This window comes from Bombyx mandarina, chromosome 03 (assembly GCF_030267445.1).
Source record: "Bombyx mandarina strain Sakado chromosome 03, ASM3026744v2".
Taxonomy (NCBI): domain Eukaryota; kingdom Metazoa; phylum Arthropoda; class Insecta; order Lepidoptera; family Bombycidae; genus Bombyx; species Bombyx mandarina.
The window spans coordinates 8053892-8079101 of record NC_143210.1 but is presented as its reverse complement, the minus strand read 5'-3'; the positions used below and the strand labels follow the sequence as shown (position 1 = coordinate 8079101).

At 35.3% G+C, this 25210-nt stretch overlaps 1 protein-coding gene and 1 long non-coding RNA gene across 2 annotated transcripts; one reads left to right on the top strand and one right to left on the bottom strand.

The window, feature by feature from the left end:
• The first annotated feature begins 2669 nt into the window (after positions 1-2669).
• On the top strand, positions 2670-3651 carry LOC149503286 (uncharacterized). Its single transcript, XR_016325727.1, has 3 exons — positions 2670-2813; positions 2897-3144; positions 3249-3651. It is a non-coding gene; the product is annotated as an uncharacterized LOC149503286 (long non-coding RNA).
• A 9153-nt stretch (positions 3652-12804) lies between these two features.
• LOC114251445 (clavesin-1) lies at positions 12805-15850 on the bottom strand. Its single transcript, XM_028185704.2, has one exon. The coding sequence runs from the start codon at positions 15720-15722 to the stop codon at positions 14733-14735; it is 990 nt and encodes a 329-aa protein (XP_028041505.2). The 5' UTR covers positions 15723-15850; the 3' UTR covers positions 12805-14732.
• Between the last annotated feature and the right edge of the window lie 9360 nt (positions 15851-25210).

The following is a 25210-nucleotide window of genomic DNA, read 5'->3' as shown; positions in this document are numbered from 1 at the left end:
CGGTTAGGTACCATCACCCCGCCTATTTCTGCCGTGGAGCAGTAATGCGTTTCGGCTTGAAAGGTAGGACAGCCGTTGTAACTATACTGAGACCTTACAACTTATATCTCAAGGGGGGTGGCGCATTTACGTTGTAGATGTCTATGGGCTCCAGTAACCACTTAACAGCAGGTGGGCTGTGAGCTCGTTCACCCATCTAAACAATAAAAAAATCCGAGAGATTCAGATGTAATAGTTTTAATTACACTTAACACCATATGCTCATTTACTCTAGTTCTGAACGAACTAACTAGTCCCAGATGACGATAAACAAAAATAATCTCCCAAATTCAGTTTCCTTCTAGTGTAATGTCGGCAGCAGCATTTAAGTAGGCGATAGCATTAAAGTTGTGGTGTCGTCGTTTCAACAAATTTTTCAAGATGCGAACAAATTTTTCTTAATACCTGGGGTTCAGGGGATTTCGGGTAACGTGGCCGATTTTCAGGTTTTACTTTTAGAATTTGTAATTTTCAAATAATTCGTACGTACGCTATTGGATTATCTGATTCTATTTCAACATTCTATTCAGTAGATTTGAAGGCAATTAACCGTGACAGACTGGTACACATATGAATTTCCCATCGAATTCAAGGAACACTAACATTTTCTTTAAATATATTTTTTTATATATTTTTCATCTTAGTTTGTTCTTGTCCTTTCTAATGGTCTGTCCCTTGTTTTTCAATTATGATAGTTCAAAGTCTTACGGCATACGTATTTTTTATGGCATTGTTTTAATTGATCAGGCAATTTACATACACATGTATTCCAATCAACAATTTAAAGCTTTGTGTCACTGGCTCTCCGTGGGTTAGTTTGTTGTCAGTAATATTATTATCTTATCAAATTTACATTATGATTAATTAAGCACACAGATAAAATACATTGTGCATGAATTATAATAATAATAAAACACACTTTGGACAAAGACCATAGAGTGTTAGTAGCAAATATCTGATGTTAGTAATGTACATATCCAAAAATAATTATGAATGAATTATGAATTGTTATTGAAAGGAAAATGAAGTTAAATACGTCCCTAAATCCGGAATGAGATTATTCGACAGAGAACTAAAGTCATCGACATAGCTCAAAGAGTCAGCAAGCTGAAGTGACAGTGGACTGGCCTTATATGCCGTAGGACTGACGATCGCTGGAGCAGATGGGTTCTCGAGTGGAGACCGCGCAGCGGAAGGCGTAACGTGGGACGCCCCCTGGCTAGGTGGTGCGATGACCTCCGCACGATGGCCGGCAAGAAGTGGATGAGGAGAGCCGCAGACCGGGCTCAGTGGTGTGGATTGGGAGAGGCCTATGTCCAGCAGTGGACGACTGTGGGCTGTTGATGATGATGATGATGATGATGATGACGTCCCTAAATATAGGTTGTATTTAATTTCATCTTAAAGAGACAAGTATGCGTTTAATCATTGACTATACAGAAACTGACAACTTTGTAAACAAATAATATAGGAATATTCTCCCTTATGCGGGGCGGTTAGTGGCCTTTTGTGCATTGTGGCAGCTTAACTTTGATTTCTCTGAGGCCTCAGTTTGCAAGTTATTGAGCCATAGTCACTGGCTGTTGCAAAACTCAGTATGGCAATAAACAAATTAAAATATCTACGACGCTTTTTCAATAAAACTAAAATAGAACAGTCTATGATTATGTTACGTTTCTGTTTGACTATGGTAATCGAGTTCGAGATGCACAACATTGAATTTCTATAAATAAATAAAATGATGAGTCTTGAACGTAGTTGTACATCATATCACAGTTGACCACTTAAAGAACTAGTGCCTGATTAAAACTATTATTATTTTCACCTTTCAAATACTTGACAGTTTTCGTGATGACGGACGTCTCAACGGAAATAGCGTAATGACAATTATAAGGTGCGATTAAATCGTAAAATATTTTATTACTTTTTTATTATATTGCTACGCCTCACTAAAACCGAATAGAATAGTCTCAATTAAAGTCTAAACAATACACTTGTTCTCCAAGCATACCTAATTATGTACTGTTTCTCGTTGTTGATAAAGATATTGTTAATCGGTAAAGATTCAAGATTAATTACTGAAAAAATGAATCATATTCAGTCGCGTCTTTTGTTTAAAACGGAACACTACGTACGCTTTGTTTCGGATGATGAAATCGTGAACAATGGCTTATTTATTTGTTTACGGGCCAGCTAACGAGGATCGATGCTGTGTGGGAGTGGCCTGTTTAACGGCCGTTTTCAATAACGTATCTGAGTTTTCGGACAGATAGCTATCTCCGAATATCAGCAAGAGCGTATCTATCCTTAGTTTGCGTTTCACAATTACGGATAAGTGCTATCTCTCTTTAACCAACAGTAGATAGCTTCTTCCCTCCGATTTATCCGAGCCTCTTGATACGTTTCGTTCTACTACAAATACGAAACAACATCAGGATCAAGACTTATTTTATTTTATTCTAAATTATAGCTATAATTTAACCAGCATATTGTAGACTATCATAAACACATTTGTTTATAACAAAAAGTAATAAAAACATATGTAGATTTTTTTAAATTGGACGTATTGCTATTTTTATCCTAGTCGAAATTATGAAACGAAACGTTTTGACAGTCCGTTTGCCAATAAGCAGTGATCAGTTTCTTTTGTTTGTTTTTCTATTGTTTACCTACTATATTAGATGATGACTTACCTCCAAAACGCTTTAAAACTTTCGTTTATAATTCTAAGTGTGTTTATAATTAAAGAGCTACAGTGAAATAAAATGAATTCTGTAAGTATCTATGAACTACATTGATAATAATAATTTTACTTTGAAAACTTTGAGTTCAAGTTTAGATAATATATCTTTTTCAGTCAAGAAAGGCAGCACCAATGACAAAAGATGAGACGATGATTCTAGCAGAACTTGTGGCGGCGAAAAAACATTTCAATAATAAGGCAACAAATGCCACAAACAATAAATTGAAGGAGCAGGCTTGGCAAACCCTTGTAAATGATTTTAATTCGTCGATTCGTCGTTTCCCACGAACTCCATCGCAGCTTCGACTAAAATGGGAAAACTTAAAGAACGCTACGGCAACATAAGAAACAACCTTAGTAAGGTTAGTATAATTAGTTGATTGTTTGTCTCTAATAACACATTGATAAACATGATTTTTTCTTCAGGTTGCCGTAGTATTTGAAATAATTATGCTCTTTGTTACAGGCTGGAGGTGGTAAGGATTGCAGATGAAATTTTGGATAAAGCATGCACATTGTTGTAGGTCACATATAATATTTTTAACACTTTTACAGCCAAGCGGAAACAAGATGGAAGAAAAGAAATGCAAGGCTAGCATAGGGACAATGCATTAGCAGAATATCTAATAGCAAAAAAGAGACTTGACTTGGAAAATAAAGAAAAGGGTAGCAAAAGTTAAGTTAGATTTAGATAATTAAAAAAATTAAAAATTACTTAAAAGGAATATTAAATTTCATAAATTAAGTAGGCAATAATAATTTTATGTTAGATAGTTTTTTAAGTATATGTACAAATTCTAAATTAAATATCTTGCATGTACTAACTACCATGTAATTATCATTTTGGAAAATAAAAAATAGTCAAATTATCTTTGGAGTTTATTTTATAAATTATCTTTGGAAGCAATTATTTATAAGTACATAGTTGTATTTCAGATGTAAGTTTTGAAAAATTGTTATGAACAATTATATTATTTTCCTGTAATGTATCTGCGACTGAAATTTCTGATTCTAATTCTTCTAAATTCATACTTCTGACGATATTATGCAGCATGGCAGCTATAATAACAGCTTGCATATTTTCTAGTTTTAATCTACTTTTCAATGATATACAGGGAGTCTTTTACAAACACCAATGCATCTGAAAATTATACATTATTCGCTTAAATTATTTTACAATACAGTATAACAAGCTCTTAACTAAAAAAAAGATTACCTCTCTATAGTATTTCTTGTTTTAATATGTGATTCATTTTAAATCGTTCCGATTGAGTATGTGGGTTAATTAATCACCTTAAAAGATAGGGTTGTGGGGATAGCCTCTATCGGCAAGCAAATAGCAATTTCCAAGTCCACCTTGTTATCAATGTTCTCTTGATATGTAGATAATTTATTATAATAGTGTCATATTAAATTCATATAAACACCTAAATATATAATATAAATAAATAGAAATATAATAATAATATATAATAATAATAATATAAATAAGGTAATATAAATAAGAAATACCTTTTCAATCGGAATGGTTATTTATAGTTGTATCATGAGTAGACCCAGGCCATCAAGCAACAACATTTTGAAACATCAATGATGCATTGCACACAAATTACACATTCAAAATACTCTTTTTCTATTTCTAAATTCCTCTCCTATATTTGAATCTGTAACACAAATATAAAATGTAGAGGTATTAGTGTGTAATAAGAATGAAGGTAAATAGCCTACCAGGTTATTGTATTAGTATATGAATGTCATTTAGGGCACCATGGGAATCCAGCAGTATTATAGAATTCCTGTTGAGTGTGATTTTGTAACACAACAAAAATTAGGTATAATTTTGCTATTGCTATAAACAAATATAAGTTGTAATAACGAGTACTTTTATGGTTAAAATTTATCTTACCTTTTTGACGTTACACTCAAATATGGTCTCATTAAATTAATCAATTCATTCACAACACCTTTGCTCAGAAATCTATAGTCAAATTCGTAATTATTGATCTTCGCCATGTAATTCAGACGATCTTTATTTTCCTAACCATATGATATCGGCCTCACTATCACTATCTGCATCACAATCCATTATCATTTGAAATAATTCCATATCACTATCATCACTGCTACAATATGCCAATATGAAGAGAAACAATTATTAAATTATAGCGATTTACTTTCGAAAGATAAACATGTAACCGGCCGATTTTGACAGATAAGCGAATGCCCATACTAGAGATAGCGCTGCCTACCGGAGAGTTACTTAAAACTCATATTGAAACGGAAGTAAGCACGATTTGTATGAGCGTTCTATCTTTAGCAGGTTATCCGTCCTCCCGACGATGGATAGATAAATCCGATAGGAACTGCTGCCCGTCGATAGGTTATTGGAACGTAAGTAAGGACAAAAATATAGATTTGTCTATCTTTAGTAACCGAAACTAGGGATAGATAGGTTATTGAAAACGGCCGTAAGCCTTCTACTATATTGCAATAGGTAACATCGACTTGGCGAGTAGACACTTAAATTAAAAACTCGGCCATAGACATTTATCTTAATTTTTTACCTGTTTCCCAAAAATAATTCGCTTCGGTTCGACCAAGTTCAACTAAAGCGTGTAAGCATGCATGTATTAAACTAGTCTGGTACCACCTATTCGTGGCCGCCCAGAAAAAATCCGCAAAATTCCGAAAAGCTGCATAATTTATAAATTCCCGCTATTTCGCGTAGTAGGGCATATTATTAGTCCTGAGGGATAAGCACCACCTTACTGCCTGTACCTGCCGAAAAGCAGTCACGTATTTGATGAGTAGGACAGTCGTTACATAAACCAATACAACTGAGAGAATCTTGCGTCTCAAGTGGGGACGGCGTTTATCTTGTTATTTAAAGGTATGCTTAGATTTGTTTGCAGGACGAAATAGTAAGAAGGGGAGGAGTCCTTCGGCTTGATGAAGATGAATCGGTGCAGACATGAAAGAGCGCTCTCTCACGTTTCACACCTTCTCCTGCTAAATTTTTCGCAGAAGTCGAACACCGCCCGTCACAATTCGTCGCTGTCAACTATCATAGCCACGACGCTGACAGCTATAAGTCTGTCCAGACTTACGCGACCAGGACACGGCAAAGCGCCAACCCATGTGAAGCAGACTAAGTGTCCTCCGCCATCTCCAATGAATCCACAGTACAAAGGCTTACTTACAAGGCAAATAGGAAAACAAACGAAAAATCTTATCTTAGAACTAAAGTAAAGCGCCGGCCTCCACGTTGTGAGGTCTATCGGCACTCGTACCCACTTAACATCATGTCGGCCATGAGCTCGTTCATAGATCTACGTAAAAAATAAATAAAAACGTATATTTGCCATAGGCCTAATTCAGTACATAATTCAAAAGCGCTATCCCACGATTAATCCGTTTGTTATTTGATAAACCTGGCTCATGCGTTGTGTAATAAGACATACTACGACCACAGAATGCAATACTAAGGATAAACTCGAGAAAGATTGTATTACTGTGGTGTCGGTTGTACGGTGGTGCGGTGTGTACAGCTGTTACAAACGAATAAAAACTACACTTTATAAAACAATTACAGCGTTCACTTTTTCACATTAGTTTTTTTTATTGCTTAGATGGGTGGACGAGCTCACAGCCCACCTGGTGTTACTGGAGCCCATAGACGTCTACAACGTAAATGCTCCACCCACCTTGAGATATAAGTTCTAAGGTCTCAAGTATAGTTACAACGGCTGCCCCAACCTTCAAACCGAAACGCATTACTGCTTCACGGCAGAAATAGGCATGGTGGTGGTACCTACCCGTGCGGACTCACAAGAGGTCCTACCACCAGTAAATAGTCAAAGTTAATTGTAAATAGCTGTTAGCAAGCATTTATTTTAAATTAATCTTAAATCATACAAGATCTATGCAGAGACTGTGTTTCTTTATCTATTCTACTGCTTATTTAACGGAGAATCTTCAGATTTGCATTTATTCGTTTTTCTGATATCACGGTACCAAACGGTACGGCTTTTTGGTGAGCCAAATATTCTGGGGGAGATGAAGGCACGGAGCCTCGGATGGCTTGGGCATGTAGTAGGTACAGATGGAGCAGTATCGGGCTGTGTAGCGGGTGTACGCGGGTGTACCGGAGGGACGCCGCCCCGTAGGGAGGCCCAAGTACCGCTGGTCTGACGTTGTGGAAAGAAATTTACGGGAGCTCCAAGTGTCGGACTGGCAAGGTGTTGCGCAGCGCCGGGATGAATGGCAAAGTTTATTGTCGAAGGCCAAGACCCACTTCGGGGTCATAGCGCCAGCTCAGTAGTAGTAGTAAGAGCCCTGGAATGTTTTAGTAGACAAATGGTCAGAACATCGTCTCACGATAGATCCAATTGACTGTATGTGGAAGTAAGACTTCAATACAATTATGAAAAAAATAGACCTATTAAAAGGCAAGGACGTATCTCGCCCCGTGTCTATGTACTTCCTAAAGAACCTGCTACATCAATAACAAGATCAAGGTGCAACCAAGAGACAACACTACCGAATTTCATAGCTTTGGCACCTTATTCAATGGAATATTTTAAAGTATGATCTTCCCTTAATCGATTTCTGTTAGTATAAATACAAAAGTCAATAATATTATTTGATAAATTTTCATAATTTTACACATTCAGAATATAATTTCAACGAAATTATTTTCAAAACTTTAATCGTTCACCTATTCAAAAATTACATCAGTTCAAAGTGGGTTATCTTATCTCGTTTTTTTGTTTTATTTTCTAAAGTAGTCTATGATGTTTCTGAAAAGTAGCACATACACGATTGTGTGAAAAGAATTAAATACAGTATTTCTCTCGTCATTCTCAAAGTATCCGTGGCTATACGCTACGCCAGCCTAGGATATTCGCTCAAATTTTTTATATTAACCGTACTTATGTGACTATATAGCTCGATCCGAGATAAGAGAATTATTTAATAGATTCTTATAGAAACAATAATTGATATGAAAATTACTACTGTTCTTTTTATTTATTGCTTAGATGGGTGGACGAGCCCACAGCCCACATGGTGTTAAGTGGTTACTGGAGCCCATAGACAACTACAACGTAAATGCGCCACCCATCTTGAGATATAAGTTCTAAGGTCTCAGTATAGTTACAACGGCAACCTTTCAAATCGAAACGCATTACTGCTTCACGGCGGAAATAGGCAGGGCGGTGGTACCTACCCGTGCGGACTCACAAGAGGTCCTACCACCAGTAGTAAGCGAATTACTTCGGAATGGCTTGATGGGTCTGGCCATATTTTAAATCTTCATAACAGTCTGAATACGGGTTTTAGGTAAACGAGAATTCTAGGAAGGTCCCTTAAAAATGCAAAATTTACAAAATTATACTAAATAATGAGTGATTATGGTCGAATTTCTAATAAAGGACGAACGCCAGTAAAATCAATATTTATTTGTGATAACTGTGATCCGCGGCAAAATTTTCCAACGGGAAGTATAAAAAAATCGTTGTCCTCTAAATTTTACGATATACTTAAAAGCAAACTATGATTGGATTGTCATCTTACTACTTAAAAGCCAATAACTGTATTAGCTATGACATCATAAACACCTGTGATAACTCTAAAGTCCCCAACAATGGTATTAACTTGCAACAAGACATTGTTCTACATCGTACTATATCTTTCTATATCTCATAATAATGGATGTTGTCAACACTAATCAGTCAAATGTCAATGTTGTCAGAATGTTGTGTAAATTAATAAAAATTTTTTTTCTAAAAATGGTAGGTCTTATTAGGTATAATCTATTTTCAATGTTAGAATATCTTATTTGCATGATTTTAAATTTGCAAATTTATCACTTCAAGTGGTGAATAATTATTCATGCATCATCTGTTTGCATTTTAAGATAATTTCAAACTATTATTTCATATTTCATTTAAAAAAATATTCTAGAGGTCGACAGACCCAGAAAAACAAAAAAACAAAAATATCAAGGAACTATAAACAAAAGGGCATATATACAGAAACATTCTGTATACTATTTCTGATGTTGAATATTAGAATGATATAACTTATCTGATTATTACTTACAACTATACCCAAAAAAAAAACAAAATAGAGCACTTGGGGTCGCATAAGTAAATTTAATCCGTTTTAAAGCTTAATCGAAAACACTCAGTCTTTATGTTTTTCATAATTTTCTATTTAAATAGGGGAAATCCTTTTTATTCTTAGAAATCCTTATTAAATGAAGCTATTCAGAATCGTTAATGATAACAACAGATATCGAAGTTTAATTAGCGATGCACTTTGATGACCTCGCATTACTTTTTACATCTAATAAACCGACGTTTTGGCATTTTTGTATTATTTCATGCGCATACCTACTGTTCTTAATACTGATTAAAAATTCTAATTGTTAATGAAAGATGAATTAAAATCCATACAGACGCTTAGAAACTGTAATGTTATAAGTTAAACGTAAATTGAGACTATTTTATGTACAAAGAACTGTGTTTTAACAGCTGTTGTGTATTGTTTTTCAGTATGAACGCATTTATTAGCTTGGTTTATGCGTATGTTTGTGTCACAGAATTTTTAAACGTCATTTTCACTGACTTCAACTTAAAATTCGATTATCTTAAAAAAATTGCACACGTTTCAAGGACCGTTGACCAAATAAGAATTTTATACTTTCGTTCTAAATCTTTACCGCTATAAAGAGGATAAAAAAATAATTAATATTCGATAGTTTAAGTTTAGTATTTAATTTTTTGTTGTTTTTAAACTAAATAAATATTATATGTTATACTAATTATAATTTCTAGTTGATAATCATATTATTACCACTAATATACCACATGACGAGTTCATACTATTACACACCATGTATGTATGTACTTATATATCTTAACATCCACATATGTTACTAATGAGCTAAAGTCTTTGACAATGTCATTAAACAATAGTATTAGGTACTGAAGAACATCGAGCAACAAACATTCTGAGTCTATTTGAATGCTTCAAATGTCACACCTTCATAACCGTTTATTTTTACTTTTATCAATGTTTTAACAGTTCACGCTTATTTATCATTCATCTTTTGTGTAGAGGTCTCACGTGATTTTCGTCTCTTGGGGAAAATTTAGAACAATTTCAAAATTAAGTTTTCTATTCCAATGAAGACTGTTAAAGTATTGTAGAACTCCGCTTCCAACGGTCAGGAAATAATATACAGATTGCAGTAGTTCACTTAATCCTGTATTGCTTTATTTTTAACTCCACTTGTGCCATCTTTAGATATCTGCTCACTACTCAATACACTGTTTTTCTGTGCCGTTTTTTCAGACTACCGCCTTTTTTATTATGTCACGTCCCCACTGCTGCTATTGCTCCCACCAACAGTGTTGCTATTTGGCAATCCGAAAATTGCCTTAACTTTGACATGATAAATTTAATTTAATTATTTTACAACAAACCTTACAGTATTAGATGATAATTAGTAGACATAAATATTTTTAGTACGTGGGTTCCTTCCGCTGCGACCGTCGTCGCGTCGCTCGACGGAACTGGAAGCCACATGACTCATATAACTCGCGCGAGGCACTTGGTTCCCTGCCCATTGTCCACGCATACTCATAGATAGCTATTGCATACAAGTACAACCATTAAAGATAATATGACAACGTGCGTACTTGTATGAGTTAATATTTCTATATGGTAACGAAGTACCTATTATTAACATCCGGTATAGATCGTACAGATAATTAATTAATTACGCACGCAGATAAACCTTATTCGACTAAACACAGATAAATTTTAATCTAAAGGCTGAATCTTAAATGCTGTCTGATGCCTACAAACGTAATTTATCTCGAAGCGGTATTATCATTGCCAATTAGAATAGAAGTAATCAAGCTTCCTTCTAACAGTATTAAAACATAACTGTTGCGTTGCTGTAAATGAGAGTGGACTGTATTTATTGCTTTTGAGATATTTATTAGTCCTTATGTGACAAATTAAACATTTAATATAACAGAAATATGAAATCAATGCGTTTTTTTTTTTTGGGCCGAGGGCCGAACCTCCTACGAGGTCCCCGCGCCTAGGGCGCGCGCGGGGTATGTGAGACTTAACGATCTGCAGGTGTTGAGAGCAGATCGCGGGCCCAAGGATTTTAGGGCCCATCCACTAAACGACTCCCCTGCACTCTTACACCCGACGTCCGATCTCCGTCCGGGGTCAGAACCTGGACAGAGTAGGGGGGTTCCCGCGGTCAACACTAAATCAATGCGTCGCCCTTGGAGGCTGGAATTACGAGTAAAAAGGGAAAAAGTGTCATAGCGGACGTCGCCCGTTGACACTTCGTTCCGAAATCAAACAATTACGAATAGTATGCTTAAGGTGAGCTTGCAGTAGTTAGAGCTTTAATTAACGCACGTCTATGTGGTAAAGCTGTAGTGTGCTTATTTTATCTGAAGCTTATCACTTTTTTGTTTTTTTTTCTATCTATTCTAGTCACCTCGAGGGGTCGTATCAGATTCACCGGGCGAGTAGGTGAGCTCACGGTTTATCACAGTGTACTAACCAGGCACACATAAAAGGAGATTGTGCTAATATACAACATATAACATACCCCACTGACATCCAGTGGCATGATCATTTATAGAGCCCCTGGTTTGACCTAATTTTGATGGACTTCAGCAGCTCGTAGGAAACCCTCTACGGGAGAGGGCCCAGCCGAGCCTCCCGATCTCGTTTATCCCAATAAAACTGTGAACGAAATCAATCCTTTCAACCAACCAGTCTTGCTTTTTAATAAATCTTAACGTAAATTATTAAATCTTAATGTTTAGTAAAATTTGAAGTCTCAAAGCACAGAGAATTATAATCTAATAAAATTTATTGATCGTATAGACTATTTTTTTAAGTTTTTTATTGGATTCAAACAAATATAATCTTTGCTTGAAAAAAGTCACTTTAGTCAAACCATTTTGGAAGAGATAACGTATTACGAATATTTTACAGTGGTTTTTATAGGTTTGTGAGCTCAGACCAAGCCTGATGTGCTTGACGGGGGCCATAGACATCAGAGAAGCCAACGCATGAGCTCAAAATCTCGATTTTATTGTAGAACAATAACTCTGGAACGCGGGACTGCCTCACAGCAGAACCGAGCGGGATGATACAACTAGCCATGCATATGCTAACCCAATATATTGCCCGTGTTATTCACCGTTCGTGAGCACGGGAGCAGGTTAGTTATGTACTACGTGCTTTTAGCGACATTTCCTCAGTAAATTTACTAACTACTGCAAAATTTAAATCCACTGCTGGTGCGAATGCACTGACATCTTACCTACGTATTACTATTGATTCGAGGAATTATTTAATAATTTAATTATTTACATCGAGTACAATTAATTGCTGTAGAGGCTAATTTTAATAAAGAGCAGTTAATGAGGTGTTTTGATCGGAAGTCGCTTTTCTATAATTAAAGATGTTTAAGTTAAGCTACGGAAGTCAAATTAAAATAGTAAAGCTCCACACGATTTCCAAATGAAATCTAAATCACGTACATACCATTGAAATTATTTCTTTGACCCCTCGCTTCCTATGTTGAATATTTGAAGTTTCTCAAGGTTAAATAAATTGGTTAATAATCCAAATTATTACAGAAGGTCGTTTCATTTAATGACGTTAATGTGGTTAGTGTAATTAGATTTGTAGTCAGCTACATTAGCTGTTCTGGTTTATGTTTTCAAATAACAGTTCAATTGTTTTCTTAAGGATTTACGCGTTCATGCTACATTGAGTTACACGATTATATTACCACAGAACGGTTCGAATCAATTTCTCAATCGTCCCCTTATAGTATGGTTTTGAACGTGATTTTCTAAACACTGAATTTACGAAAGTTTCCACGACAAAAAACGCGGAAACACGTGCAGCTATTATTAATATGTAAGTATCAATTAGAGGCTTTTCGTGTTAAAATAAAAATCGTTGTGTTTTTTATTCAATACTTTATTGTAATTTTTAATATCAGTTGAACTGTTTCAGTCGTATTATTCGATAACTATTTTTATAGGACGTGAACAAACAAAAATCATTTACCAAATATCGTAAAATACGTACATTTACTATAAATTTAAAGGTACATTCAATGTCATTTTAAAATATCTATTAATGAACAGTGTAATCTAAAATAAAAAGTCTAATTATATAAGAAGAGAAGAGAGAGCAGGAGGAGTACAAGCAATGAAGCATTTTTTCATAATTAATTTGTAAATACTGTTGAAACGTATTTCGAATAATCTTCACATACTTCATTTAATTTAGGATTTCATTCACAATAATGTGCTCATATAAACCATACATTCCAAAATATAGATCAATGGATTTAATTGAGAAAGCCAGAACCCAATAAAAACGTTTTAGTCATTAGGAAAATTGGCGATTTAACGATATTCTCAAAAACATAATCATATGTAAACAAGTCTTATTTTTTTTATTTAAGTATAAAGTAAGAAGCACTTTGGAGTTAATTTTTATGCTATAACTTTTTAAGTACACATGCGATCTTTGTTAACACGTATAATATTATTAACAGTTTCAATGACAATATTTTAGTTTTATTTCAAAGTCTACATCTAGACGCTCGGGAATTCAGACAAATATTGTGTTTGGAATGAACGAAAACGATAAATTCACTTGTCAATATTGATACGATGAAACCACGACCAAACAGCGAGTTCTTTAATATTATATGAGATCACAAACGTGAAAAATAAACATTATATCGCATTATAAGTTAGCATTTGAGAGACAACGTTTTAGCTTTATGCAGTCTAGAGTCCTTAACTAGTTTTTTTTATCGCAAGCACGCATATGCAAAAAACCGTAAATATGCATTTAAACAGACTATTTGATAGTAAATGCGCAGAAAGCCTCATGATTAATGCATCTAAGAGTAATTATTTAAAGTTTAAAATAATAATTTAAATGAAATATTCTAAAGTAATTATCATTTTATTCTTACAATACTAGATGGAACTGATATTTTGGTATTGTTTTATGTTTTGTCTGTTTGCAAATGTCACACTGAATGTTTCAAGTTTCATTGCTTATTTGATTGAAAGGTAATTTCGTAAGACGTTTGCGAATAATATTACAATTGATTAAACCCGTTATGCGATAATTTTTCAAACAAACAAATCGAGTAGTACAACTTATTACGTACGTACTTACATATGAAAAACCAATAGAGCATAAATTTTAGGTACCATCTCACAGTTTATGCTTACTGTAAAGCTTCGTATATTTTGCATCATAACAATTCATCATTAAACAACTACATTTAATACAAATAAAATAAGATAAGCATGTTTTAATGTATTCGATCTATAATAAATATTATAAGGTTTGGTCGTATGTAATAATTTCACATTTAATATTATTCAAACATGGACGGAATTATTAAATTGCTCACGATCGTTGTGAGCGGATGCGCGTCGAAATGAGAGCGTGCACCGTTACGTGCGGGCGCATCGATGCCAGCCGGACGTGGAGGATGCTCCGGCCTCATCAACACCCACTCATCCGATCAATGCATCTGACTCATTCCTTACACTACACAACAAAGACAAACCGACCGCGATGTCTGCTGTGAACTCGTTACTCTCACTAAACCAACTAGAAAAACCGTCCTAATCCGAGCCCATATAAATGCATTTTACCGTTAAACTACAAACGGATAATCCAATTTATTTTAAACTTCATTTTTCTTACGAGGCGCATTCTCGTATTATACATAAATAAATTACACTTGATATCACATGATGCATACCGAACCACGCGAAACGTATCGATATTCCGGTGGCGTGCCCAGGAAGGGAGCTGTCTATATAACTATGCACGGACACTGCTTCCGATAAGGTCAATCTTTATCACGTAGCAACTCCGATTTAGCACTTTTCTCATTAGCATGATATGAAAAGTTTGCACTGTCCTTTTGTATATAGGCTTTGTTTAGCTTCGCCGATGGAAGGTCGTCCTCTACTGTCATAGTTGTCACTGGTGTTGTAAGTGTCGTAGGAATGTTTTCACTGCGACAGAACTCTTGGAGCCAACGCTCTGAATTATAGGACGGACCTTCGCCTCCCAGTTCGGCCGGTAAGATATCAAGAGGTAAAGCGTCATGGAGAGTAGACAAATTGTTACCGTGTAAAACTATTCGTTCCCGTGTCTTCGCTTTGAGATACGGTTTTATGACGGCGAGAGCGGTCTCAACATACCAAGGCTGTCCGATGAAGTGAATGCTTTTAAACCGCACCGGCATACAATCTTGTAAACAGTCAATCATCATTTTCAATACCTTAGCTTGTAAACTGCACGATTGTTTGAAGGTGAACTCGGTCCAATCCACTATAATTACGTATCCGTTGGCTTGGTTCTGGATATCCGCCAGTGTGCGTTCAATGGTAAGAAGCAGAGCTCTAAAGACTGAAATTAATGAGCATGCTTGAGGAGACCAGTTCGAGGCGAACACGAGGAGCACACAACGCCCGCGTCTATCCCGTTGTGCCAGCACACCCGGCAAACCGTCGGCGAGCGCTCGTAGCACGCCCCCGTCTGCCGAAGCCCACAGCTCGTCATGTTCCCGCCGATATTGATGATAACGAACCAAAAGCTCGAAACTCTGTTGTACGTCGTGTTTACGCGCGTACAAAAATCTCCTCAAAAAATTGTCATCTTGACATCGGCTTTTGTCTCGTAGGGCGAGGTTGAGGCTCGAATCCACCGCCTCTTTTAGGCCCAAAAGCGCCCGTTGTCTGTCACCGTCTGTGAGTCGTTTTCTAGTCACTTCACAGAGCCGTTCATTTTGCATCTGATGCAGTTTCCAATCGTATTCGGCGTACTCGTTCATTACTGGTTTAGTTAGGTATGAGTCATGCGGCCTTTCACAGTTGAAACGCGTGTTTGCGCGCGCGCCGCTCGAAGTTCGGAACCGACTGCGCACCGAGCTCGCGTCGCGCCGCCGCCATCGCTATCCGTTCATTAAACCGTATAAAAATGCGTTTACATCGCCATATTAACTATTAACTTGACTAATAACTAACCTCAACCGAAATGAGGATTGAAAGCGTATTTTATTTTACGAAATTTAATTAAGATTTGTCTACTTTTTAAAATGTAGAAAGTTTATGTTGTCTTTATAGACAGAGGAGCATACGACCCACGTGATGTTAAGTAGGCATCGTCGCTCATGGACATCCTATCTGCTAGTAGCCTCGAGGGGCTTTCTGGCTTCACGTAGACTTATGGTGGGCACTGAAAAGATCCGGCGAGAAACTCAGTGGGTTAATAGGAACGGTATGTGGCATAAAATAAGTATTTCTAGAAATGCGCTATGGATGAACGCAGCGATTTCACATAGTACAGGTGCTCCGACTGCATCGCTGGGCGATACTAAAACAGAGATACATGAATCATCTCCATCAATTACTCAGAGTACATACTACTCCCCATGGAATATGCGATATCTTTGTATTTTAATATGTGATGTAAAATACAAAGAGAATACAAACAATTATAAGTGTGCTGTATTTAAGAACCATTAACAACCAGAAGAACCTTTCGTGTCTTTAAATAGGCGTAAAGTACTGCTTCACTTCGCTTTGGATTCTCAAAATTTCACTAATACATTTTGCCGTTTTTATTATGCTTTCCAAATAACTTTGATACTCAACACCGAAATAAACTACAACACGAAAAATTCGAATACCGTCAGATATTTACTTCAAGCTCCTTCAGGTGTATCAAGGCTGCAATGCCAGAAATACTTAAGTATGACGTATAGAATCTAATGTTTGTTCATAGGTTCTCAAATCAGAATTTAAAATTATTAAAATAATAAAACTTGAAATATTAATAATCATATCACTGGTATTAAGAAAATTTGATTGTTTAATGTATAAAGCATTTAAGGTTCTACGTTAATATGTATTTATATATTTATATTTAGCGATTTCTCATTAATTGTGGATCGATATTGAATATTATTTTCATGTTTGAAACGGTTATATTTTCGATCTTATCGCAATTAGTGAGTTTGATTGATGTTTTTAATTAAAGCTGCTTTTGTTAAATTATACTTGCGTGTACTTACAATAACCTTCTAGTACAGTATTGTTAGTATTGAGCAAGTAAAAAATATTGTGTAAACGGAGCATAACTTACCCAGTCAGAGCGAAACATAAATAAAAGAAAAACTGAAGGCTGGCGGTATACCGGTCAATTGGCTGGCTGGTTTCTGCGATGACGCAGCTGAGCAAGAAAAGGACGGCGAATCGTGTGTGCGAACGAGACAGATATCTACTTTGTAACGTAACCATAACTTCGAAGCCTTATTTGTAACGTATAAAACGGGTGGCCGAAAAACGTATTACGTCCGCGCTTTGTTCTAACTAGATGGCCATTTATATCCGTAGCCGATATCGCTTCGTCGGTATACTATTGTCCATTACTATTATGATTAAGTATTTCATATTCATAATTGACGTTATCGTTAGCTATTTTAGCCACTCGAGAACGAACGCTGTTCGATATTACATTCGCTTACCTTTTTTGAAGAACGTTAAGTCACGATTCTTGTTAATCGCAATGAATCAGTTGCTGAATGGATATTTTTCGAGACTTCACATTTTATTTTGCATGTCGTGTGAAAGACATCAACGACCCGTCGTCGTTTTTCATAAGCAAAATAATATATTTTTAATTTTTATTTTCTAATATTAATAATATTTCTATATCTTAAAATTTTTTGAAAGAAAATATGCAGAGCGCGTCCAATTACTATCCAAATAAATACTATAAAGTCACATGTGGTCATCGTAATTTTCGTAACAGGTAGGTATTTATAATGAACGTTATAACACGTTATTCAAATAGAAGCTAATTTGTTATGCATGAATAGTATATTTTGATAACAGAAATGGCAGAGAATGGTGGTAATACTAAGAACTTAAAACATTTTCAATTAGACAATTTAAAATTTTAACTTCGTACTCATGTCTCAAGGCTGAGGTTAGCATTGTGTTGAGTATTAGCTTTGTCGTATCACTCTTGTTAAAGCGGTCGTGGTCATCATTCAGTGTCATTGCTGTAGGCAGATGTTATGCGCCCCACGAGCAATCGTCACTTCTCCTGGCGCCCATGCAAGCAATTGGTTCGTCCATCGCAAGGGTAACCTTCCAAGTGGTCTGGTACCTTCTTGGTGAGATCGATTTCCCACATATGCAGTATAAAATTATATTCTTTTTATTATAGTTTTTACCCTACATTTAGACACATTTTAACCTGGTATAATAAAAAAATATCGGACGTTATGAAGTTGGTGAGAATGACCTTCAAAGATTGCATACAAACAAACATACATGTGCGGAATTTTCATTCGATGGCTGATTCAATGAAGTCAGAAGTAGGAACAGATGTTAGGAATTTCTCTAAGACTGAGCTCCGTGAGGTTGCCTATCCGTCCGGAGAAGCTGGAATAGTCCTTTGAGCCTGCCAGCGATTAGATAGGCGAAGAAACGTATCAATCTAATAAAATAATATTTTAAAAAAAAGATGTGTGGTGTCGTGGGACACCGGATATGAACGAAGTTCCTTATTATAAAAATATTAATTTTAAGTTCTATTCGAGATATTAAGAAAATAATTATTTGGGTATACATTTTTTATTATGATTTTTATATTGAAATAAATAAATAAAAACTACTTTACAAAGTTATCAACTTTATTTTATTCACAATGATTTATAAAAATATATAATAATAATATACAAAGAAACAGCTATTTATATGAATAATTATAATAACCGTCATCACGTAGACTATACATTAGACACTGTATAGCCATCATACTAAGACTATACATAAATAATAACAATCTTACGTTACGGACGTTTTTTTCCGGTTAGAGTACCCCTCCGTACCGTCCCATAAGGAACTTCTTTCCAAAAACCACACTGTTCCGTATACGGAAACGTTCGATATATTCATTCGTTCGTTCGATATATTCAACCAACCTTATTTCCGAATAAAGGTTGTCTGAATATCAAGAGCAACGACTTTTAAGAAATGAACCGTGTCGATACAGGCCATGGTCGTTGGCCCCATGCACTGAGTCAGACGATAGGTTAGCTTGATGCGCCGGTAAAAATAGACGCGGCCAAGTAAATGCGCACTCAACAATACACGTAGATAATAAAGATGGACGTACGTATACTGAATATTACAATAGCACAATTCATTTACGCACAATATCTGTACGTCTTTTCTGAGCGGATCATTTATCTTGGAATTTCGCAATCTTAAAATACTCTTGTTCATAGACGTGTAAATGTTATCCGTCATTGTTCACCAGAATTACAAATGAAGCGAAAAATTTTAAAAGGAATAAGTGTATTTTACACAATCTAAATTATGCTCTGCTCCTTTTTTCATACGACTGATGTTTTTGACGTGCTAGCAACATTTTCAACCGACTCCAAAAAAACAGGAGGTTGTCAATTCGACTATTATTTTATACATATTATGTACTCATCAATATTTTCTAGATTAACCGATTTTTATTGTTTTATTATTATTATTATTTGAAAATTAGCGTTCCTTATATATTATTATGTATGTTCCAGTTGTGGTGAAGTTTTATTAATTTCTGACGAGCAGTTCTTGAATAATTATCCTTAATCTTTTTGTTTTTATCTTTGATTTTTTTTTTATTAAATTGGTTGTCTTTTTTGTTTATTATCTTTTACGACTTAACAACACAACTCAGTAATGAACGTTCTCTACAGAGTTTCTTATACGCTATAGCTTGTCTTTCTTCAGCGGAGGTTTGAAAAGAATCTTCAGTAGATAGCGTTCCGACTCACTCAGCCCTCCGCATTCTTTATGTCCGGAAAGTCCATTCATAGAACATCAGACCAACTAAACCACGCACAAGCCAAAAATCAAGCAATTAATATTATGTCAATATCATTTTCATAAAATTATGTACAACAATATTACGTGAACGCAATCTTAAGGTAAATACATACTAGATTCGTGACGCGCAACGATAAGTTTGGATCAACATAATAATTACATCACCAATATTACAATGTTAATTTTGTATCGTTAAATATAAAGTGCCATAAACAATCGAGGTCGTTTTATCGATCGCAAGATAACTTATGATAAGCTGACATTATCTAGGATGTAGAAAACCAAACATGCTTTGTTACGGAAGAATTCCTCATGATAAGGCTGTCACAAAATGTATTATATTTCAAACGTGTTTATCTGTCTGATATTCTATTATTTTGTTAAAGATTTAGATATTTTTAATATCATTCCGAAAACTGTATAATACAGTCTAATACTAAATGGCTGGTAATCTTGAAATAGTGAGCCTTTATTACTCGAGGAGTATGCAATATAGTACAGAGCTTCTTAACTAGGTGCACATTAATAAAAGAGGATGGTGGCTATAAAGGTAAAAATCCATCCGACGGGGAACAACACATCAAAGGAAAAACAAAATTGTTATTTTTATTTAATTCCGAGCATTTTCATATTATCTATCTTTTAAACCTTCTCTGGACTTCCACAAATAATTCAAGACCAAAATTAGACAAATCGGTCCAGCCGTTCTCGAGTTTTAGCGAGACTAACGAACAGCAATTCATTTATATATATATAGATAGATTACAAAATTATTATTTTGGTACGTTCTACATACACGCTGAGAAATAAAGTGGTAATATAAATCGTTTTTTTTTTAATACGGCTCTTCAGACTGGAACGCATAAATGCACTGGGGCAGAATAAATCGGGGTCATTAACCACTAGAGTAACGAGGTCATCTAAACAAGGAGATCCAACCGATCTGAATAAGGAGATCTGTTTTCACTTGCGGCACCTGCGTCAATGCTACCGCGAGTCGGCCTTTGGGTGCCAGTTAACGACTTTAGGGTTATATAGGCTACATTCTACAAGTACCCTTGCTGAGAAGGTACACAAATGTGTGAGATATAGATCACTTTGAGCCGCTTAAATCCGAATACAAAATTATGCGCCCTTTCTTACAACCCGGTACCAGCTTTTATGATGGTCACACTCGGCTTGCGTTTTTTCGATGAGGATACGACGGCACCCTTCCGATGCGAATTCATATTGTGCCACCGCGTTGATGTGCACCACACTACAGCATTTGCACGAGCCGGTAGGTAAGGCGTCTGCGGCCGCAATTTACCCAATACCCGAGGATCCAGTGAATCGCTTCGATGGCTGCAGGTCGGCGGAACGATTGTCTACTACGTTGTTAAATTGCCAAATCTTAGCATTCTTAAATACGATTTGAGGTCAGTGAACTTTAATGACTCTGTTCGCTCTCTTAAACATATTATTATATTCATTGTACAGATTGCTTAGTAGACAGTGGCTTGGCTTTGCCCCTGGCATTTCTGACGCCCATGGGTGATGGTACCCACTCACGATCAGGTGGCCGCATGCTCGTCTGCCTACAAAGCCAATAAAATATATATATATATATGTTCTCCAATTTTAGTGTCCAACTCTTAAATTCTTGCCTAGTCTTATCTTAAATATTTATGGTAGGGCATGTAGCAAGTTCCCGAGTGATTATAGGACTGTGATAATTACTCTGGAACTCGTTTGGTTTGGAAAATAGGGGAGTATATTCACGGTCCCATAATTTATTCCAAGAATACAATTTAGGATTGCGACAAAGCAATTGTAACTTCAATCTTATGTACTAAGTTGAGCAGACGCATTTACGTTGTGGTATCCACGGCAACAATTTAACATTAGTTGAGCTGTGCCCTAGGCTGGTAATAAATTAAATGACTAGGTATTGAAACAGTTGAAGATATAGTATAGTTGGTATGCCCGATGTTGGTATGCTAGTCGTTGGTTATTACAAAAACATTACTTTGTTAGTACTTAAAATATTACAAAGTTAGTATTTTTAAATTACTATTTTTTCTTAAACACATATCAATTTTACAAGGTGCTCTCATATTTATTGAGAGGTAAAACTTTATGAATCTGAAATCGTATAGTCTATCGTCACGTGCTTAACAGAATCACCATGACTTGTCGTTTTATCTTCATACGTGTATTGACGTTAGAAAAATGTCCATCTGAATATAAAAACTAAGTTGGATGAGGCTATAGTTTTTTTGCTAAATTGAGTTTTACAACTATTAGTTTTTTTCTTAAACTTGCTTCTGATAGTTATGCGTTCTGAGTCAATTTTGAGAGTTCAAGTCCCGCACATTCGATCTTATATTAAATATGTCGAGAAATTATTTACCAAGAAATATGGAAGTATTTATAAATAGAACGCCTTTATAAATATGTAGAAGAAGTTTTTCTGAATAAACATAAACACACCAATTGCGCTGACGCATAATAAATATGTACTTTGAATTTTGAAGTCACGCAAAATAAACTCTATCAATAGAGTTTCGATAAGAAAATAATCGAAACCGCTAATAAATCACTAGCACAAGTTTTTTGGTAGATTTTTACTATTAGTGTTATAGATATTTAATTTTTTTTAATTATTAAATTTTTTTAATAAGCAATATAAAAATTAAGAAAAATAATAAAAATATAATGGGTTGCGCTTCGGATCCGGTAGTGGATTCAGCGAAGCGCTGCTCTTGCTAGGGCTAGCAATTGTCTCAAGTTGAGCCCGTGAGCTTACCTAGCAGTTGGAGTATAGCTGAAAAAGTCCGTTACCAGGCTGCCACAAGCGATTAGGTAAAAATAAAAAAATACAAAAGAAAAGAAGAGCCTCAAATCTTAAAGTGGATAGCGGTATTAGAATAATTGATTGAGCCGTGAGCTCGTCTGTTTATCTTCAAAAAAATAATACAAAATTTTAACTAATTTTTAAATAATAATAAAATAGAGTATCATCAATGTACTATAGGTCAATGAAATACACATTATTATGGATACCTATTTAAAAAAGTACCGGTTCGAATTTATTAAAAATTAAATGGGACCACATGTGAGGCACCAGCTTTAAAATAAATAAATCGCGTCGAGTACCCCGTCCTTTTTTAAGTCGGCTGAAAACATTTCATTCTTTTGCATGTTGTTGGAAAACAAAAAGCATTAATTAACATCATCAACTGAATAGTTCACAGCACACGAGCAACGATGCGTGCATTACCCAACGAGAAGCCAATTAGTGCATAACGACGATTAACTATACAAAGTTTCAATGTTTGTGCACAAAATATGAAGTAGTGAAAAGAATACTTATTTAAAAAATAAATAAATAATTCGTTATTAAAACTACGTTACGATGTGCTTAGTGCGAGTTTATTAATGTTCTCGATAGCGGAAAAGTTTAACTCAAGTTAGTATACAGTTGGAACAGCGCCCCTGGTGGTAAACGTTCCAACTCCATACTAATTTGAGTTAACTTTTACGCTATCGAGAACGTTAAAAAACTCGCACAGAGACTAGTATAAATACCTGATGCCTTACCGTTTAAATAAAATCGTGAATAATGTATAAAAATTTCAAAACAAATCTCTATTTACCAAACATTTTTTGTATGTATTAGCTTTATTTTCAAGCTTTAGTTTCAAGAAAACATTTGTAAACAATTAAACTTTCTTTTTTCCCACTTTTTTTTTAAATTATGTATAAACGAATTTAAATCAAAAACATTAAAAACTTTTAATTTAATTTTTTATTGCTTAAATATATAATCTGTGGTCAAATTGAAAAATTGAAAATTTGTGGAGGCAGCGGCTGCCTACCGTTGAGTACTCTCCTGCCCCTGACATTGCTGAACGCGACGGTAACCACTCACCATTAGATGGGCTGTACACGTAATGTTAAATGTTAGATTTAAGAGACTATAATACTCTCAAACAAATAATAAGTTATTATGTGAGAATAATTTATTTCATTTAACAGTAACTTTCGTCATGAAAAAAAATCAAAATAACTCTTAAATTTTATGTACTATAATGCAATTGTACTTAGGTACGTAGTGTTTGGTAAGTTTAGAGATCTCTCGAACGCTATCCGATGTCTAAATCCATTGTTTCGTTCTCGTCTCGTTTCAAAGCCCTTGTGCAATCACCAAGATAAGAAATACAAACAAAATGAAAATTGTTTTAAATAATATTTATCAAGGTCTTTTCTTTTTATCGGTTCTACGTAATATTTGCCATAAAGATAAATTAAAACCAGTAATAATAAAGTGAAATACATATTATTCTTTTTTAAAAAGAAAGACACTGTCCCCTTGCGTGTACGAACCTTTTTTCTAATAAAAAAATATTTTTCGGTAGGTAGTTTTTTTTGGATGGAGACTTTTTTGGTGGCCCTTCTAACTTCATCAAGATGGGTGGGTGAACGTGGGGTCAGTCAGGGAGAAGGCAGGTGTTATTTGTGACAGTTGCCCAATCGCGTCCAATAACCTGACCTCTCAAGCGCAGCTGCTTCGCGAGTACATGTACTGGATCAGAACTGTAATCTTCGAAGAAGATACTGAGAAGAACTCACCTGGATGATGTTATCAGTTGCTCCTTACTGTAGGGCCGACGATCTATACCAATTTCAAGGATTTGATTTGAAGTGTTAAACTGTAACTACCAACGCAGAAGTTCTTTTTTTTTATAGCTTAGATGGGTGGACGAGCTCACAGCCCACCTGGTGTTAAGTGGTTACTGGAGCACAAAGACATCTACGACGTAAATGCGCTACCCACCTTGTGATATAAGTTCTAAGGTCTTAGGTATAGTTACAACGGCTGCCCCACCCTTCAAACCGAAACGCATTACTGCTTCACGGCAGAAATAGGCGAGGTGGTGGTACATACCCGCGCGAACTCAGAACAGGTCCTACCACCAGTCAAGTTCGTTAGAGTTTAATTGGTTATGATATCTTATAATAAGTTTTGTTAAAGTAACAATAGAGTCGAGTAGCAGTTGCACGTATGCATGTTAATTTTGTGCCCATAACTCCTGTGAAATCTGAAGAGAGAGTTTATGCAATGGTTGATCAAGCAAGAAATTGTTTTAATGCGGCTCGACCATCCATCAAATGCTGTGGAAGATAAAAAACAACACAATGGGATGTCTTTCTTGATTTTGATCGTAAAATCGTAAGCTTAAAGAACGGACATGTGTAAAATGATGTAATAATCGACGATTCAAATACCGATGTATTATGCATAATTCCTTTATGTAATCTAGAAAAAATTATAAAGTATGCCCCCCGTATTTAGATTTTGAAGGTTCCTGTTACGAATTCTTACAAATTATACATATACGGATATAATTATACGGAAGAATAAGTTTTTCATTATAAAAAA